Source organism: Hylaeus volcanicus, chromosome 4 (assembly GCF_026283585.1).
Source record: "Hylaeus volcanicus isolate JK05 chromosome 4, UHH_iyHylVolc1.0_haploid, whole genome shotgun sequence".
Classification (NCBI taxonomy): Eukaryota; Metazoa; Arthropoda; class Insecta; order Hymenoptera; family Colletidae; genus Hylaeus; species Hylaeus volcanicus.
Window position 1 is genome coordinate 10,125,157 of NC_071979.1, and position 16,882 is coordinate 10,142,038.

The 16,882-nt window shown below is 29.0% G+C and overlaps 5 protein-coding genes across 9 annotated transcripts; 2 read left to right on the forward strand and 3 right to left on the reverse strand.

The window, feature by feature from the left end:
* Window positions 1–47: 47 nt before the first annotated feature.
* LOC128876024 (ethanolamine kinase) lies at window positions 48–2,956 on the reverse strand. 5 transcript variants are annotated; one of them, XM_054122110.1, is made up of 8 exons: window positions 2,755–2,855; window positions 2,233–2,466; window positions 1,890–2,028; window positions 1,435–1,572; window positions 1,094–1,359; window positions 797–1,023; window positions 504–726; window positions 48–334 (listed from the first exon to the last, which is right to left on the reverse strand). In XM_054122110.1, exons 3-8 carry the CDS (start codon window positions 2,013–2,015, stop codon window positions 268–270), a joined length of 1,047 nt encoding a protein of 348 aa, XP_053978085.1. In that variant the 5' UTR covers window positions 2,016–2,028; window positions 2,233–2,466; window positions 2,755–2,855; the 3' UTR covers window positions 48–267. The 5 variants fall into 5 exon arrangements, with proteins under 5 accessions (XP_053978085.1, XP_053978084.1, XP_053978082.1 ...); XM_054122108.1 differs by having other exon boundaries at window positions 50–334; window positions 2,252–2,466; window positions 2,820–2,869; XM_054122106.1 differs by having other exon boundaries at window positions 50–334; window positions 2,252–2,466.
* A 167-nt stretch (window positions 2,957–3,123) lies between these two features.
* Window positions 3,124–8,772, forward strand: LOC128876019 (recQ-like DNA helicase Blm). Its single transcript, XM_054122099.1, has 15 exons — window positions 3,124–3,543; window positions 3,626–3,743; window positions 3,815–4,402; window positions 4,486–5,308; window positions 5,401–5,505; window positions 5,593–5,771; window positions 5,829–6,050; window positions 6,130–6,491; window positions 6,549–6,807; window positions 6,877–7,260; window positions 7,346–7,496; window positions 7,586–7,773; window positions 7,847–8,171; window positions 8,247–8,412; window positions 8,482–8,772. Exons 1-15 carry the CDS (start codon window positions 3,449–3,451, stop codon window positions 8,606–8,608), a joined length of 4,092 nt encoding a protein of 1,363 aa, XP_053978074.1. The 5' UTR covers window positions 3,124–3,448; the 3' UTR covers window positions 8,609–8,772.
* Window positions 8,773–8,774: 2 nt separating this feature from the next.
* On the reverse strand, window positions 8,775–9,679 carry LOC128876025 (succinate dehydrogenase assembly factor 2, mitochondrial-like). Its single transcript, XM_054122111.1, has 3 exons — window positions 9,509–9,679; window positions 9,269–9,420; window positions 8,775–9,201 (listed from the first exon to the last, which is right to left on the reverse strand). The coding sequence occupies exons 1-3, from the start codon at window positions 9,539–9,541 to the stop codon at window positions 8,931–8,933; spliced, it is 456 nt and encodes a 151-aa protein (XP_053978086.1). The 5' UTR covers window positions 9,542–9,679; the 3' UTR covers window positions 8,775–8,930.
* A 118-nt stretch (window positions 9,680–9,797) lies between these two features.
* LOC128876020 (helicase POLQ-like) lies at window positions 9,798–14,060 on the forward strand. The gene is made up of 15 exons (XM_054122100.1): window positions 9,798–10,473; window positions 10,536–10,714; window positions 10,807–10,983; window positions 11,038–11,137; window positions 11,201–11,397; window positions 11,483–11,628; window positions 11,713–11,947; window positions 12,013–12,153; window positions 12,230–12,647; window positions 12,729–12,886; window positions 12,964–13,059; window positions 13,128–13,301; window positions 13,365–13,478; window positions 13,569–13,703; window positions 13,787–14,060. The coding sequence occupies exons 1-15, from the start codon at window positions 9,798–9,800 to the stop codon at window positions 13,883–13,885; spliced, it is 3,045 nt and encodes a 1,014-aa protein (XP_053978075.1). The 3' UTR covers window positions 13,886–14,060.
* Window positions 14,047–16,069, reverse strand: LOC128876021 (uncharacterized). The gene is made up of 4 exons (XM_054122101.1): window positions 15,899–16,069; window positions 14,919–15,775; window positions 14,592–14,828; window positions 14,047–14,510 (listed from the first exon to the last, which is right to left on the reverse strand). Exons 1-4 carry the CDS (start codon window positions 15,959–15,961, stop codon window positions 14,297–14,299), a joined length of 1,371 nt encoding a protein of 456 aa, XP_053978076.1. The 5' UTR covers window positions 15,962–16,069; the 3' UTR covers window positions 14,047–14,296.
* Between the last annotated feature and the right edge of the window lie 813 nt (window positions 16,070–16,882).

Genomic DNA, 16,882 nt, shown 5'->3' on the forward strand with positions numbered 1-16,882 from the left:
TATATTCTGAGGATAACACTTTACATATACATCAGTTTAACAATAATGTTTGTACATTGTCTATATAATACTGTCTAAATGTAATAATATTAATAAATGTACAGCGGAATTGTATACACACATATATATATATATATATATATCCTTTTTTTGTTGTAAAATATCAATTTGTACATAACGGAATGTAAAACTGTTATAATGCTACTGTAGGAATGTTAATACAATAAAATATCGAACATAATAAAAACAAAATAATTATTTTAAATTTCATGATTTCATGTCAAGGTATTCTTCTTTCCACTTGAAATACTCATTAAATCGTATTGCAGCATACCTACAAAGTATTATACCGATTGATAAAAAAGAATGTTATAAAAATACTATTACATTAACAAAGCATAACAAGTAATTTTACAATGATTTTTAGGGAAAAGCACACAAGACTTTCTAAAACATACACATTTATCATTTATAATATTTCTTGAACATTTACATATACTTACTCTAAAAAATCAAAGTCAATTGTTGAATGTTCGCTCTGTATAAGTCCCCAACAACCCCAAAAAAAGTGTGATAAAAGAACAAATTTATTTACTTGCATATACAGTAAATTAATATCATTTTCAGGTACATAGTTTACATTATTGTATTCCTGAAGATAGATATTTAACCATGTTTTTTGCAATTCTTCTTCAGGATACAAAGAGTAATCAGGATTATCAATACCTAAAATAAAATTATATCATAATAAAGAACGTATTATATCAATTATCATTTAGGAAAATGGTTAGATTACCAGCAAATTCTGCAAAATGATTAGCTATATCAAAAGCTTGGTAATTGTACGCAGTATATTCAAAATCGATAAACGTAACAATATTTTCCTTTTGATTGTACAGTACATTTCCTAGAAGCAAATCATTATGCGCAAAAACTACTTCCCCATTCAAATCTGAAAGTGTCTTCTTTAAGAACTGATAATTTTGTCTTAACACACTAATTGGTTTTATGAGTTTCTCAAATCTGAAAGCAACAATAGTAAATTTAAAAGAACAACACAAATTCAAGCATACTTCTTATTATAATATATTACCTTGCCTGCTTGAAATCATCAGAAAATTGTTTTGGCATAATTTCCATAAATTTTTCTACTTTACTCCAAATAAATGCTTCTTTGGGTATCTCAGAGCTATCAGGTTTTAGTTTATGCATCTCAGCCATTCTCTTAGCAATTAAAGTATATACATTAGGATTTCTTACCGTTTCCGTTGTGAGCGTAGTACCTTCGATAAACTGATAAGCCAACCCATTATTAAAAGTAGCATAAATTGAATGGGTAAATCCTGCCTTATTTAATATCTGTTAAAAGTATAGATACATCTTTCTCTGTACTCATTTGGTTACTTTTATTGTTTCTGTCATATTTACACTTACTCGAATATTTCTTGTTTCATCCTTACGATTAATTAGCAGATCTGTCTTATGACCATACACACGAACTAAAACCATTTCATTGTAATGCCCAGAATACCACACTCCTATAAGTTTATTCGTAATCCCATCAGTAAATATCTGAAAACAATACTAAACATATTAGTATTAATTACCTCTCAGACTAACTATTACTAAAGAAATGAGATTTAAGAAATTCAAACTTGTTATCAAAAGATAAACTCAAATACTAGATAAGCAGTATGTTGACCTTAATTTTATTTCGAAGTTAAATCATTTTATTGTTGAATTAAAATAAAAACTATGCAACTACATTCTGCAGAATAACAGTATTTATTAAACAGTTAACAATTCACAAAATATATATAAGATTAAAAAATACAATGCATACAGTGAAAGGATTTTAAAAAAATATAAAAACACAACAAATCTGTTACCTTAAAATCTAGCCTATCTAAAGGCCATGTTGGCCTAATTCTTTTAATTATCTCTTTGGCACCATTGACAATTTCATTTTCATCTACTGTTATGTCAAGATGTGGTTCTATGCATACTTGGTCCATGATTATATGTTATCTATAAATTAACAAAAAATTATTATTATTATTATTATAGCAATTAAATGAATGATGCTCTATGTATACAGTATATTTTGAACACTAAAAGTTTACTTAATAAATATTTATAAGTTTTAGAATTATATTTTTAGCAATGAGCAAAAAAGTATATTATAGATTGAAATTGGTAATTCATGTAATCCACTAAAATATTAAGATATACCAGACTTATGTGCACGTACGAATGTAAGCTGCACTGTGGAATAGTTCCACTGTAACTGGAAGTCATGTGTGTCAATAGACTGATAATGATTGACAAGGATTGGCAAGGGGAGGCTAGGCTCGGCTCATACAAAAGCCCTCGGGTTTATGAATGATGCCATTGCATTCTCAATCACAGTGGAAATCGTTCACTACTACAGTCACAATATGTTAAATGATTTCATGTTCCACATATCTATACATAGAAATAAATGGAAAAATTTATCTGTATTCATTATTACTAACATTTTACTCAGAGTTACAATTACAAAATTATATTTACTTATACATATTCTCAATTGATAAATATTCATTACATATTCAATTAAACATATTCTAATGATTAAAATTAATAAATGGCAAAAGAATAGAATGTTGTTCATTAAAAGCTGTCTGTGAAAAATGTGGAAAAATGGTAGTCTATTCTATAATATTAAATACTTCAAATAAAAAATACTTTATAAATAATTATTGAATTTCTTACAAAAAACATAAAGATTATTCGATTTGACAGACGTCAACGTGTTTATGTTGCGTAAAAAAACACACCTTTGCTTTTGTTGATCCCTTTTCAATTCAAGGATGGTATAGGGATTGTTACTAGTGAAAAGTTGTTAAATTGTTGAGGTCGAATAGCGCTTAATTTAATTTATTATGAAGACGTATCGACGAATACAGAATATGACATATATTAATTTCGTATTATTTAAAATGCATACTAATGTATTTGACACTTTATATTATAATTTCACATGTGTAGTTATTTTTTAATCATAAAGTATCCATTCTTGAATGCAGAATATTTTTAAAAGTTTTGCTTTTGCTAACTTCAGATCGAAGTATTATTTACTCCCGTTGGCGTTGGCGCCCATAATACCGAGAAGTAAACAATATTTGCAAAAAATATATGTACATGTAAAATTTATCGAAATTGTAAGCCGTTTGATATAATTAAATCATTGTAGATTAAAGAGAATCGACTTAATTTGTAAATATCTCTAAATACTTCAGTTAATGTAAATTATGTTCAATGTCTTTTGTGTTCTGTATAATATTTAATTATATCGTATGTTTTGATAAACACGCGTAGTTGCAAGAGATGTACATTTTCAAAAAACTTTTATCTTTTGTGATTATCATACATTGTGTTTAGTGTTGTGTTGTAAAATTGTAAGAATATGTCAAAGAAGGTTCCACTCCGTCAAACTGAAATACAACCTACATTTAAAGGATTTCTTGAAAGATTTAAAAAGAAATCTACCACACAATCCAGGTATAAAAAGAGTTTACACAATTTATTAATAATGTCTAATGTTTTTAAGATATATTAGGAAAATGTCATTTTCTTTTGGCAGTACTCCAAAATCATCAGTCACAGATTTAGAGCAAAATGAAAACAATAGAACCAACAACTATGAATCTTGTAATACTAAACAATTAGAAAAAATATCTAAAATGTCCATCATATCTATTGTAAGAAAATTTCTTATTGTTTATAGAAAATGTATAAAAGAATTTAATGTGATACAGTAAGCATGTTTTAGGATAGCGAGGATTCATTACTTTATGGTTCTATGAAAACACCCACAAAGATGATAGATAACAATTTGAATGATTATGAGAAAATGATGTCAAATGATGAAAGTAAAAAGAAATTTCCTGTATTGAAAAGTAAACCAACATTAAAAATGAAATTTATTCAATCATCAGATAGTGAAAATGATATAGAAACAGTACCATGTTTGAGTTTAAATAAAAAGAAAATAATTATTAATGATAGCAGTGAAGAACATGTGCCCAGTCATTTTCCATCTATTAAGAAAGAGGATATATCTTCGTTAATGTCTCCTGAAAGTGATGCCTTTAGAGCAGAAGCTGAAGATAATAAAGCAATAGAAAGTGATGATCCAAGAACTCCAAGAAAGTTTCTAAAAACTAAAAGAAAAGAAAATACTGTGATATCAGATTCAGATAGTAATAGCCCAGATTCTAAGAATAGTTCCAAAGGAACTCCTAAAAAGGAATGGGTTGGACCAGACTTTAAATTAAAATTAAAACCATTGGGATTAGGAAAACAGTTAGATCCTTGGATACAATCTGCAAGAGGGAAATCTATAATGTCTTCAGTACCTGTAAGTATTCATATATTTAATTGATATATTACTGCAGATTATTACTGCACCAATTGTATGCAAAATAACTGAATTATTTACAGGCCATGAAAGATAAATTAGAAGACAGATACAAGGATTTAAAAGATTTGCAAATAGAAATTCTTGAGAAATATTATAATGCATTAGATCAAATCCCATTACCTGTCTTAGAGAAGTTCCCAAATTTCAATGCGCATACATTTCAAGATTTAAGAATTCTATATCAGCATGTTAAAGCAAAAATACGTTTGGTAGAAACAAAATTAACACATGCACAATCTAATGAAAAACAGCCATCTGTCAATGAAAAATCGTGTGAAATTATAAGTAGTTCAACATTACCTAAAATAATGGATACCTCAAATCAACAATCAATTTTAAGTATATCAGATAGTGATAGTTTTAATATGTCTATTATTAATTCCATTGATGCAGAACCAAATTGTGCTAATGTCATGGAAGTAGATAGTACATTTTCACCAATAATAAAAGAGCCATTGCAGAAAAACAATGTATCACAAATAAAGGAAGAGGAAGATAATACAAATTTTCATTATTCTCCCATTCAAGCTAAATCAAATGATTCCGTACTTCAGAGCAAGAAAGGTACATTTCAGTTGAAGAGACCTATTAAAGCAACTTTAGGAACAGAAGTTTCTAAACGGATTGGAGAGCTATGGGAAAAAGAAGAAAAATCTAAAACTATCAATCCCAAGGAGACAATTTTTACTTCTGATGTACACACAACTGTTAACGATTTATATAAGTCAGAAGGAACTGAAATTAATGAAACTGTATATGCTGCACAAAAAATAAAAAAAGGCTTTCAATTTAATGAAAGTTCAAAATGTGAAAACAATCAAAATAATTTGGGTGGTGCTTTTGGTATGTATAGTAACCATTTCATATAAAATATAATTATGTTTAATAATTTAGATCTTATAATGTTTTCATATGTAATTATTGATTTATTGTAGATAACTCATATTCTGAAGATATAGTTGATTGCTTAACTCAAGAACTCAAACAATTCCCCGCGTTAAATAAGGATTGTAATATAAAGTCAAGTGTGGATTTATCAGGTAAATTTTAATTTATTTGTAATATGGACTTACTTTTCTTACTTATATATTTATTTATTATTGTATGTTTTTAATTTACATTTGTAGGTTTTGAATCAATGGCTACACAAAATGCAAAGAATATTACTAACGGAAAAGGCAAAGAACAAAAGAAAATAACTAAACCAAATGTTGAAATGGGTACATTTACTGGCAATTACAAAAATGATGGTATTAGTGGTGAATTTGATAGTCTGACTTATCCACATTCACGGGAAATGTTGAAGGTAAAATATTTTACTTTTTATACGTTATAATCAATATAAAACTCTCTGAATTTTTAGATTTTCAGACAAAAATTTGGATTATATTCATTTAGACCAAACCAATTGCAAGCAATTAACGCCGCGATCTTGGGATTTGACTGCTTTGTTTTAATGCCAACTGGAGGAGGAAAATCTTTATGCTATCAACTACCAGCACTTTTATTGCCTGGCGTAACAATTGTAATTTCTCCATTAAAAAGTCTTATTCTTGATCAAGTTCAAAAGCTCACATCTCTCGATGTAAGAATTTCGTAAATACTACATCTTATATCGTCGTATATAATAATTCAATTACAATTTAGAAGTAAATTTTGTATAGATTCCAGCTGCGCATATGTCTGGTGGACTAACAGACAGTCAGGCAGATGGAATATACAGAGAACTTTCAAAAAAGGAACCGGCTCTTAAGTTACTGTATGTAACACCAGAAAAAATATCCGCGTCTCAAAAATTTTGCGATCTTTTAGCTACGTTGTATGGGAGAGAATTACTAGCAAGATTTGTTATTGATGAGGCACATTGTGTAAGTCAGTGGGGTCACGATTTTCGACCCGATTATAAAAAATTAAAATGCCTAAGAGAAAATTATCCTAAAGTGTCAACAATTGCTCTCACAGCAACAGCTACACCGAGGGTTAGAACCGATATCTTGCACCAATTAGGACTTACCAAACCAAAGTGGTATGTAATTGCACCATTATTAATTTAAATAGTTGCGATAAAAGATTTATTTTTCAGGTTCATGTCAAGTTTCAATAGGCCTAATTTAAGGTACACAGTAATTGCAAAGAAGGGAAAAGCTTGTTCAGATGAAGTTATAGCTATGATAAAAACGAAATATAAGTCCGACTGTGGAATTGTTTATTGTTTATCTCGTAAAGATTGTGACGCCTACGCGGTACAAATGAGGAAGAATGGTATCAAAGCACTAAGCTATCATGCTGGACTTACCGATGCTAATAGAAGTGACACTCAAGGTCGATGGATTTCGGAAGAAGTATATAATTTTTGTTTGTTTTGGTCATAACACTCAGGTTGCTTGGTTTTTACATTTATTACATTCTAGGTTAAAGTTGTTTGTGCAACAATAGCATTTGGAATGGGCATTGACAAACCAAATGTACGTTTTGTAATACACGCCGCGCTTCCAAAATCAATCGAAGGTTATTACCAAGAAAGTGGACGCGCTGGTCGTGATGGAGAAAATGCAGACTGTATTTTATTTTACAATTACGCCGATATGCATAGAATAAGGAAAATGATTGAAATGGATAATTCAAATCCTGCTGTAATAAAAACTCACATGGATAATTTATTTAAAATGGTATCATTTTGCGAAAACAAAATGGATTGTCGTAGATCATTGCAACTAAATTATTTTGGTGAAGTGTTTCAACGAGAACAATGCATCGCTAATAAAGCAACATCGTGCGATAATTGTAGGTGTAAAGTAAGTAAAATTTAAGATGATATATTGTGCATTGTCAAAGGTGTCTTTATGTAAATATTTTATAAAATTATATAAATCTTTTTAGGATGATTTCACTATGCTTGATGCGACAGATTATGCAAAAGACATTATGAAAGGTGTTCGTGATATTAACCAAATGAAAAATTGTAAACTTACATTAGTGTATCTTACGGACATATTCAAAGGAAGTGATCTTAAAAAAATTAGGGAATCGGGTAAAGAAAAAAAAACAATTTTTTTATATAACAGATAAGTTCATATAAATATACGTTATTCAGGAAATAATTACTTGATATCTTCATAGGCCTAAATAAGCTTCCATTATATGGTCTTGGAAGATCGTGGAATAGAGGCGACATAGAACGTCTGCTACATCATATGGTACTTAAGGACTATTTGCAAGAACATATGTATATTAATAATGAAATTGCTTGTGCCTATCTAAAAATTGGTCCAAATGCTAGCGAACTTATGACTCAAAAGGATGTAAAGGTAGAAGCAATATATTTTTCTTTACATGAGTAATGTTCAATGTAAGTGAAATACTATTATTTCTATACAATAGGTTATAATTCCTATGAGGTCATCTGAGAACAGTTCTACTGCAGTGGCAACGGTATCCGCGGTCACAAAGAAAATTGATAAAGTTATTCTGGAGTTACAAGAACGTTGTTACAAGGAGCTAATGGAAATAATAAAGGGAATTGCAGGAGCACTCGATATTTCAGCATCCTCTGTTATGAATATGATAGCTATCAGGGCAATGAGTCAAAAACTTCCAGACAATGAGGAAGCTATGTTGCAAATACCACATGTTACCAAAGCAAATTTCGAAAAGTATGGGAAAGCATTGTTGGATATTACACAAAAATATGCTGCAGAGAAATATGGTAACATGTTAATTTTTAATATTGTATATGTATATGTAATATTTTTTAATCATTTCACTATGCACATTTATACAGTGTTATTAAATGAAGAAACACCGGAAAGTGAGAACGACGACGACGATACGTGGGTTAATAACACTTCTACTTATTCTGGTAAATCTAACAGAGGCGGTGGTAGGAAGCGTAAAAGTAGAGGCAATTATCGAAATACTGCCAAAAGATTTAAACGGACTACATCAAGGTGATATACATATTATGCATGTTTTATAGAAATCGTATTACATCTATTTTAATTTTTGTTAATTGACAGTACGCAGAAAGGAAAAACTACTACAAAAACAAAAAGTACAACTTCAAGCAAAGGTCCAGGACTTGTAAACTTTACCCAGAAAAAAGAATATCTCTCGGATCCACATAGATATATGCAATTTGATTAATAACCTTCTTTGTATCATAGATTTGTAACATAAAAATTATGACTGTTCTAACTTAAGATCTGATTGCAACAGTATTATGTAAAATTATTTATTTTTATTGATGATTTTAATAAAAGTGTGTGTAAATATTGAATGCATGAAAATATATTAGAAAATAATTTTCACATTTCTTATTGATTGAAATATTTATATTTCTACTCAGGTCACATTCACAATAAATAATGCATCTATATGTATACTCTTAAAAGAAATATTCACTATTTAAACAAATAAATAATATTTTGCTATACTGATATAATTTTATTTTTGAATACTATAATATTTACAATGCTGGTTGCATTATCCTTGCTTGACGATCTTCATTTTTTATATGTTTTTTTAATAAGTCCATAACTTCATTATCAAATTCAGCTGGAGTAGGCTTTGTACCTGTAGCCCAGTAAAATATGTCCCAGTCGTTTGATGGTAAATTGATGAGACGGTCGTATAATTGTAATTGTTTATCATTAAATTTAGATAAATATTTCTTAGCAAATGTACTTAAAAGAAGACCATTTTCTAACATACCACGTTTACGAGATTGGTAGACCAGCCTGAAGGAAAATAAGTAATGTGTTATGAAATTATAATTTTATGTTAATCCTGTTAATTTGTTATTACCTTGCTCGTTTAACATCTATATTTTCGTCATTACGTTCAACATACAGTGGTATGCTCGGTTCGTGACTTAAAGGATGAATAATATCATCTAATTCATCTTTACATCTTGCACAAGTTGTTGAAACACTTCTTACCAAGTGTACCGGTTTAACCTTAAATTATGTATTGTTACGATCTTAAAGACATAACCAAAAAAAAGTAGCGTAATTGTTGTTTGATATGCTACATATTTGCACTTACTACGGACACGAAAGATTTTAGAAAAATACTCATTTTCGTTATTTTATTCTGTATGTTCAAGTAAAACTTATTGCGTGTTGTACAATACTACTGACTGGAGTCAGCTGATTTGATTCTGTGTTTATATATAGCCCTAGTTGTTTAATTTTACTTCTGTCAATCGTGTTTATTCTAGCCTGCTCCAGCCAGATATAAATATGATGAATAAATGTATGCAATTTTTGTAATCGTTAATTACATCGATAATTTTGTAATTATAATGAATACCAACTAGTTTATAATAATAATCATGTATAAAGAAATAAACAAAAATAAAAGTTCTAAGAGTGAAAATGAAAGTTTTTCAAAATCATTGCAAGCTATTGATTCAATTCTTTGTATGGATGATACAATACTAAACAGTATTGAAAAGGACAATGGAAATAATAAATCATCTTTTGTTAGTTCAATTATACATGAAAAATCTCTAAATAATTTCACTCATGAATGGAGTATGCTAGATATGTTTGAAGTAGATAAAAAATGTGAAAAATCACCACCTACTGTTAACAGCAAAGGAGATTTACAAACAAAAATTGAGGAGAAAGATGCTGTACATACGACTTGCAATGTACAGAACGAAAAGAATAATGTTTGGCAGAATGAGACATTCTTGAATGAAGCATTTACACAATTTGTTCCTTCACAATTTGAAATGTGCACAAAAGAAACAGGCCTCATGCAATGCTTAGATTCAATGCATTTATCAAGAAATAAACAACAGAATGTGAATTCATTAAAAAGAAGTGTAGTTGATTACAACAATGACATTCCAAATAAAATATATCGTTCAGAGGACAAGAAAGCAAGTGAATTATATACAAAAACTCATTCCATAGCTTCAACAAAACATTGTACATTCTATGGATTACCAGATAGAGTAAAGAACATTTTCTTACGAATTAGGGGTATTGAAAAACTTTATGGTAAGCATTTCAATTGTCAATGCTAATAAGAAATGCTCATTAACAATAATTATTCGTTTTAGAATGGCAGGACGAGTGCTTAAATCTAGATGCAGTAAAAAATAGGAGGAATTTAATTTATGCTCTTCCAACAAGTGGAGGTAAAACATTAGTTGCAGAAATATTAATGTTAAAAGAACTTATATGTAATAAAAAAAACGCAATGTTTATACTACCATTTATTGCTATAGTTCAAGAAAAAGTATGTACTAATATTGATTGATGGAATGAAAAATTTTACAAATGTTATAATAAATAATTTCTAAAACATGTTTCATTCTATATACTACATAGGTTCAATCAATGGCACCATTTGCATTAGAATTAGGTTTTCTAATTGAGGAGTATGCTGCGTTAAAAGGAACTTACCCACCAAGAAAGCATAGAAAAAAAAACAGTATATATATGTGTACTATAGAGAAAGCATTAGGTTTAATAAACAGTTTAATAGAAGAAAATCGTTTTAACGAAGTAAGTCAAAATATATTCAATAAAAACAACAATAATAATGGATTACTATTTTAGATTGGTATTATAGTTGTGGATGAACTACATCTCCTGGGTGAAGCTGGAGGAAGAGGTGCTACATTAGAAGGTCTTTTAACAAAAGCATTGTATGTTAATGGTAAGGAAAATATAGAATTTGTCGGTATATAATTTTTGTACAAATTATTAATTCCTATTCCAGATAATGTTCACATAGTTGGAATGAGTGCAACAATAGGCAATTTAGACGAAATATCAGAATTTTTAAATGCGGATTTATATACTGGAAATTTTCGACCTATTGAAGTTAAAGAGTATGTTAAATGCGATGATAATATTTGGTTGCTTGATTTGAAAACAGAAGATTTATTGACGGATTTGAAGAAAATTAATTATCGTGTAAGTTTAAGTTATTTTATTTTATTCAATTTTATAATTATAATCGAAAGCTTTTTTTTTTTTGGTCCCTTGAATGTTTAATTAGTATTCAAATGATGCAGCAATCATAGACCCAGACAGAATCGGAGGTTTAGTAATGGATGTAGTTCCAGGAGACTCGTGTCTTATATTCTGTTCGAGTCGCAAAAATTGTGAAAATGTTGCTTTGTTGTTAACTAAAGTTTTGTTCACGTGAGATATTATTTTTTCCGTAAATTAAGTATGTTGGAGTAGTCGTACGTTTTGCAGTTAATTATGTTACGTGAACATTTTTAGATCATTGGAGAATTATAAAAAAGATGAAAAACAAAAGTTATTGAATGCACTTGAAACAGAAGAAGGTCTTTGCCCTATTTTACGTAAAACTATAAAATTTGGCGTAGCTTACCATCATTCTGGTCTTACATCTGAAGAAAGACAACTATTGGAAGATGCTTTTAAAGCAGGAACTCTTTGCGTAATATGTTGTACATCAACATTAGCAGCTGGAGTAAACTTACCAGCCAGAAGGGTACTCTACTTATTACATGCATAAACTGCTTAAAGTGTTTGACTTTGATTTACAAATGTTAACAGGTCATATTACGAAGTCCATATGTGGGTAACCAGTTTTTGAGTTTGAATAAATATAAACAAATGGTAGGACGAGCTGGTCGTGCTGGTATGGGAAGTATTGGAGAAAGCATACTTATATGTAAAAGTAATGAACTACCGAAGGTAAGGCGCCATTTTGTTAGAATATATTACATATGTAGAAAATACAATTTTTGTATACTAATATTTATTAATATAGGTAAAACAAATTTTAACATCCAAAATGGATGATTGTTTAAGTACATTACACATGGACAAAGACAGAGGCATAAATAACTTAATTTTGAGTGCTACATTATTCTCTATAGCAACAAATAGATCGGAATTACATAAAATAACAAGAAGGACATTACTTCATATTCAGCAGAAACGTCTAGATGTAAATATTAAACAAATCACAGACAAAGCAATAACTGAATTTTTAAAAAGTGGTGTAATGAAAGTAAAGAAAAAAGAAAAGAAGATCAATGAGTTTGAACCAAATGTAACTGTTGCTATTCCGTCGCAAAATGTATGTTTCAATGATAAAGGTACACAAATAAAAGGGAAAAAGAAGATAGCACTTACGAAAGAAACTGAATTAGAACTGTGTAATTTGGGACGTGCGGCTATGAAAGGTACAATTAATTATTTTTATAAAACAATTAACAGGAAATGTTTTTAAGTTTCATTAATTTAAATTTATTTTCATGGTGTAGGTAACATTGATATACAATGCGCACATACGTTATATCAGGATTTAAAAAAAGCACAGGAACATTTGATTCTTCTTGATTATTTACATCTGTTATATATTGTTACTCCATACGGTATAATATCTCAAATAAAACCAGTTGGATCAGTCTATTACGATGTGGTAACTTTCTATTACAGCTTTAATTAGGATTCATTTTTGTTATCAATATTTATTTAATATTTATGCAACATTTTTAGGTGATTAATTTATCCGAAGCACAGATGAAAACAGCAAGACTTCTTGGGATCAATGAAATAACTGTTGGAAAATTACGTGATGGTTTAACACCTAAGGTTAGTATAAATGTATGTTCATTTATATTAAATTAATTTTGATATCTGAATTTTTCTATATGTAACAGAACGTAGAATCAAGAGTAATTCAAAGATTTTACGTAACATTAATATTGTATGAACTATGGGCACATCATGCAGTTTACACAATTGCAGACAAGTTCCAAGTAAACAGAGGTGTTATACAAAATCTTTTGTCGTCTGTATCATCCTTTGCATTTTCTGTGGTTCGATTTTGCCAGGTTAGTTAATAAACGCATTATTTTTGTTACCAAATACTTTTAAAAATCCCATAATCACTGTAGGAGTTAGATGAATTTTGGGCGTTCAGAGATTTGTTAAATACATTCAGTAAAAGATTATCCTATTGTTGTCCTTTGGAGTTAGAGGCATTGATGGAGTTGCCATTAGTGAAAATTGTAAGAAATTTATTTTATTGTGTTATTAGATAGAATAAAAAGATTTATAAACATAGATATAAACATAGATTGTAATGTTTCATTTATTAGGGCAGAGCGCGTCAATTGTACAATGCAGGTTATAAAACAGTGCAGTGTATAGCAAAAGCGAGGCCAATGGATTTACAAAAAAGCATTCCGTATTTAAATGCAAAAACTGCGACAAAAATGATTGAAGTTGCTACAGTAATTATATTTTATGTTGTTTGCAATAATATTTTTACTCATTATGTTACTATTTTTAGCTTTATTTTTGACATATTTTACAGCTGTTAATAGTGGAAAAAGTAGAAAATCTAAAAGATGAGGCAGAAGACGTTCTAGATGGCATAGATACTTTAAGAGGATTAAGTTCTTTGATTTTGTAATATGTTAATTAAAATTTTGATAAAGTTTTGTATAATATGATAATGTTAATGAAATATCTTCTAATTGTGTATATATACTTAAAGATTTATAAAAATAAACTGTTTAATATCGTTCTCTAAGAATGTCACAAAAACCTATTTGTTTAGTAAATAAAATAAAATTTATTTTCTATCATTATGTATTTATTGTAACTTGTGCCAAACAGACCAATGTGTTTCAAGAATAGCACATTGTTTAAGCAGGCACATACATTAACCATCCAAACTGTATTTGATGTCATTTTAAGAAAATGTGAATATCAAAACATTATGGAACAGTATTTTATATTCCTTTATAAATATAGTTATTTCTTTAAATAAAATGTAGATAACAAAATAATAATTTTAATAGAATAATACTTAAATACATTTTTATCTTTTTTTATATAGACATGGTTTTAAGGTAAGAGGAGGGAACTTACTTTTTTTGCCACCTATATCTTTCTCCTTTTTGAAATCTAAAAAGTAGAATAGATTATGGGACAAATCTTTCCAGGTATTTTTGAAACCATAATTACTTAATACTTTTATAAAGTCTTCTACATGTTCAAATCGACTTTCAACTTCAGCTATTTTTAAAATACCACTGAAAACATATTTCATAGATAAATTTTGATTTTAATAATTATATTAACACTTAAACTTAATGTTAGCTGCGTATACTTACTCTTTCTTAAGAACCCTATTTGCTTCTACAATGTAATCTTTAAGATTAGTTCCCATAAGAGATAAACAAAACACAACAACATGTACTTCACTTGTTAATAAAGGAGTATGTGCAACATCGCAAGCAGTTACATTTTCATTCAAAGAAACAAAGTCAAAGGAGTGCACTTTATGTGGAATAGAAGCAGCAAGTGTGGCTTCTCCACATCCAAAGTCAGCAATAACGTATTCTTTTGGCCTATCATATAAAATAAGTAGTATATAAGCAATTTATATTAAATATTTATGATTAAAAATAAAATGATACCATAGAATACTGTATACTAACATTTTTTTAATGGATGATATTATAATGTCAAGAGGATTCAAGGGCCATTGTTCAACTTGTTGTTTGTAACCTTCATGATATGCCCTAAATGCATCTGGATCATCTTTAAAGTATTTTTTAGATTCAGAACTTTCACCATTGTAAAGGGTTTCATTTAAATACCTAAATCTAGATGCCTTTAATTTAGTCATCATTCTTTCTCTTAATGATAATGGTTTTTCATTTTTTTTTTCTATTTTTACTTCTCTCTGTTTTACAGCAAGCATTTCTTCTAACCGTTTTATATTTAAATTATTATGGTTTTTAACCATTCTAGCATTAGTGCTCTTTTCTTGAGGAATGTCATGGGGTTGCTCCTCTTCCTTGTGTTTTACTTTTTTCTGTAAGACTTTATTCACTTTTACTGTTCCACATTCTGCTTTCAACTGCTTTTTCTTTTTATATTTTGTACGTTTAAAATTTTGATCTTTGTTAACATTAAACGTTTGTTGTTTGGTTATCTTTTTATTGGATTGCCTATTATTGTCATCCTTTCTGTTAGACTGATCAAGAATTTGATCAACATGATGTTTCTTTTGTTTATATTTTTTAGTTTGATTAGATTGTTGTATAATCCTACTTTTATTATGAAACTTTGGTTTTTTAATCTGAGTCTTATTTTCTAATTTTACAACATTTATAATATCAGAATCAACTAAACCGCTAGATGTATGATTTTTTCCATTCTTATGTACTTGTTTAAATTTATTTTGAAGCTTTTGTGTATTTTTCTTGAATTTGTCATTGGAAATTAAACTTTTACTTTCACCGATAGTAGATTTATATTTGTGTTTTTTAACCTCTCCTTGTTTTTTTCTCTAAAATAAATATATTAGGTTTGCCTATAAAATACGTCGTAAATACATATATCCATTTGTAAACATCTCATAATTGAGTACGTAAACATGAATGACAATATGTGTGAAAGTATTGTACTTTACCTTGAGAACGTTACTACCACTATTTTTCGTATTAGAAGCATTTTTTTTTATATTTTTACCCATTCTCTTTATAAATAATTATGAATTGTAATAAAAAAGACTTTCAATCTTCGTTTCACGTGGTTAGGATAGGGTGAAATACACGGGCGGCTATTTCCCGACTCTCGTCTGCAATTGGTAATAGTTTTAATACTAGTGGCGCCATCGGTAACGAAACGCCCAAGCTTGTAATGAAAATAGTTCCCAGAGTATCTACTAGATGGCGGAATTAACTAAAGAGGTCGATAATTATTGCTGCATTAAATAACTATTCATAAAAATGATAAATTTGACATGAGAATAATATATTGCAGTGTTATGAAGCAAAGAATCGTAATAATTATGCGTTCATAAAAAATACAAAAATAATTGATTAAAATGTATCTGTGGCGCCATCGGTGGCAGAGTGCCCAAGTTTATAGTGAAAATAGTTCCGACCGTTACCGCTAGGTGGCACAATTAACTTAGGAGTCGATAATTATTCCTACACTAAATAATTATTCATAAAAATAATAAATTTGATATTAGTATAATATATTCCAGCGTTATGAAGCACAGAATCTCATTAATTATGTATTTATGAAAAATAAAAAATAATTTATTGAAACGTATCGTTATCCCCATCTAGCGGGAATAGCGGGAATTATTTTCACGACAAACTTGGACGTTCGTCACCGATGACGCCACTCGTTCTAAAATCGGTAACCTTTGCGGTCGTATGCCGGGAAATAGCCGCCCATGTATTATAAAGAGACCTGCATACGTGTATCTTTCTGAGCGATATTATACTCACGGGTACAATAATCATTCTGTATCATTCTCTATATATATTTGAAGTTATCTCAACAACAAATGTATCGAAAATAAACATTTTCACTTGCCTACTTGTCACAAATCACACAAGCTGCCCTAAACCGTGACGCGATATAAGTAATTGCTACTGCT

What these genes read in the sequence shown, in the direction of transcription:
- LOC128876019 (XM_054122099.1), top strand. Translation starts at nt 3,449, where the DNA reads ATGTCAAAGAAGGTTCCACTCCGTCAAACTGAAATACAACCTACATTT. An exon ending in ATTCACGGGAAATGTTGAAG is followed by an intron (nt 5,772 to 5,828) that starts GTAAAATATTTT and finishes CTGAATTTTTAG; the next exon opens with ATTTTCAGACAAAAATTTGG. An exon ending in GCGATAATTGTAGGTGTAAA is followed by an intron (nt 7,261 to 7,345) that starts GTAAGTAAAATT and finishes AAATCTTTTTAG; the next exon opens with GATGATTTCACTATGCTTGA.
- LOC128876020 (XM_054122100.1), top strand. Translation starts at nt 9,798, where the DNA reads ATGTATAAAGAAATAAACAAAAATAAAAGTTCTAAGAGTGAAAATGAA. An exon ending in GGGTATTGAAAAACTTTATG is followed by an intron (nt 10,474 to 10,535) that starts GTAAGCATTTCA and finishes TATTCGTTTTAG; the next exon opens with AATGGCAGGACGAGTGCTTA. An exon ending in TTGCTATAGTTCAAGAAAAA is followed by an intron (nt 10,715 to 10,806) that starts GTATGTACTAAT and finishes TATACTACATAG; the next exon opens with GTTCAATCAATGGCACCATT.
- LOC128876025 (XM_054122111.1), bottom strand. Translation starts at nt 9,541, where the DNA reads ATGAGTATTTTTCTAAAATCTTTCGTGTCCGTA. An exon ending in TAAAATCTTTCGTGTCCGTA is followed by an intron (nt 9,421 to 9,508) that starts GTAAGTGCAAAT and finishes ACATAATTTAAG; the next exon opens with GTTAAACCGGTACACTTGGT. An exon ending in ATAGATGTTAAACGAGCAAG is followed by an intron (nt 9,202 to 9,268) that starts GTAATAACAAAT and finishes ATTTTCCTTCAG; the next exon opens with GCTGGTCTACCAATCTCGTA.
- LOC128876021 (XM_054122101.1), bottom strand. Translation starts at nt 15,961, where the DNA reads ATGGGTAAAAATATAAAAAAAAATGCTTCTAATACGAAAAATAGTGGT. An exon ending in ATATCATCCATTAAAAAAAT is followed by an intron (nt 14,829 to 14,918) that starts GTTAGTATACAG and finishes TTTATATGATAG; the next exon opens with GCCAAAAGAATACGTTATTG. An exon ending in AATAGGGTTCTTAAGAAAGA is followed by an intron (nt 14,511 to 14,591) that starts GTAAGTATACGC and finishes ATATGTTTTCAG; the next exon opens with TGGTATTTTAAAAATAGCTG.
- LOC128876024 (XM_054122110.1), bottom strand. Translation starts at nt 2,015, where the DNA reads ATGGACCAAGTATGCATAGAACCACATCTTGACATAACAGTAGATGAA. An exon ending in TAGATAGGCTAGATTTTAAG is followed by an intron (nt 1,573 to 1,889) that starts GTAACAGATTTG and finishes TATTGTTTTCAG; the next exon opens with ATATTTACTGATGGGATTAC. An exon ending in ATTGACTTTGATTTTTTAGA is followed by an intron (nt 335 to 503) that starts GTAAGTATATGT and finishes AATACTTTGTAG; the next exon opens with GTATGCTGCAATACGATTTA.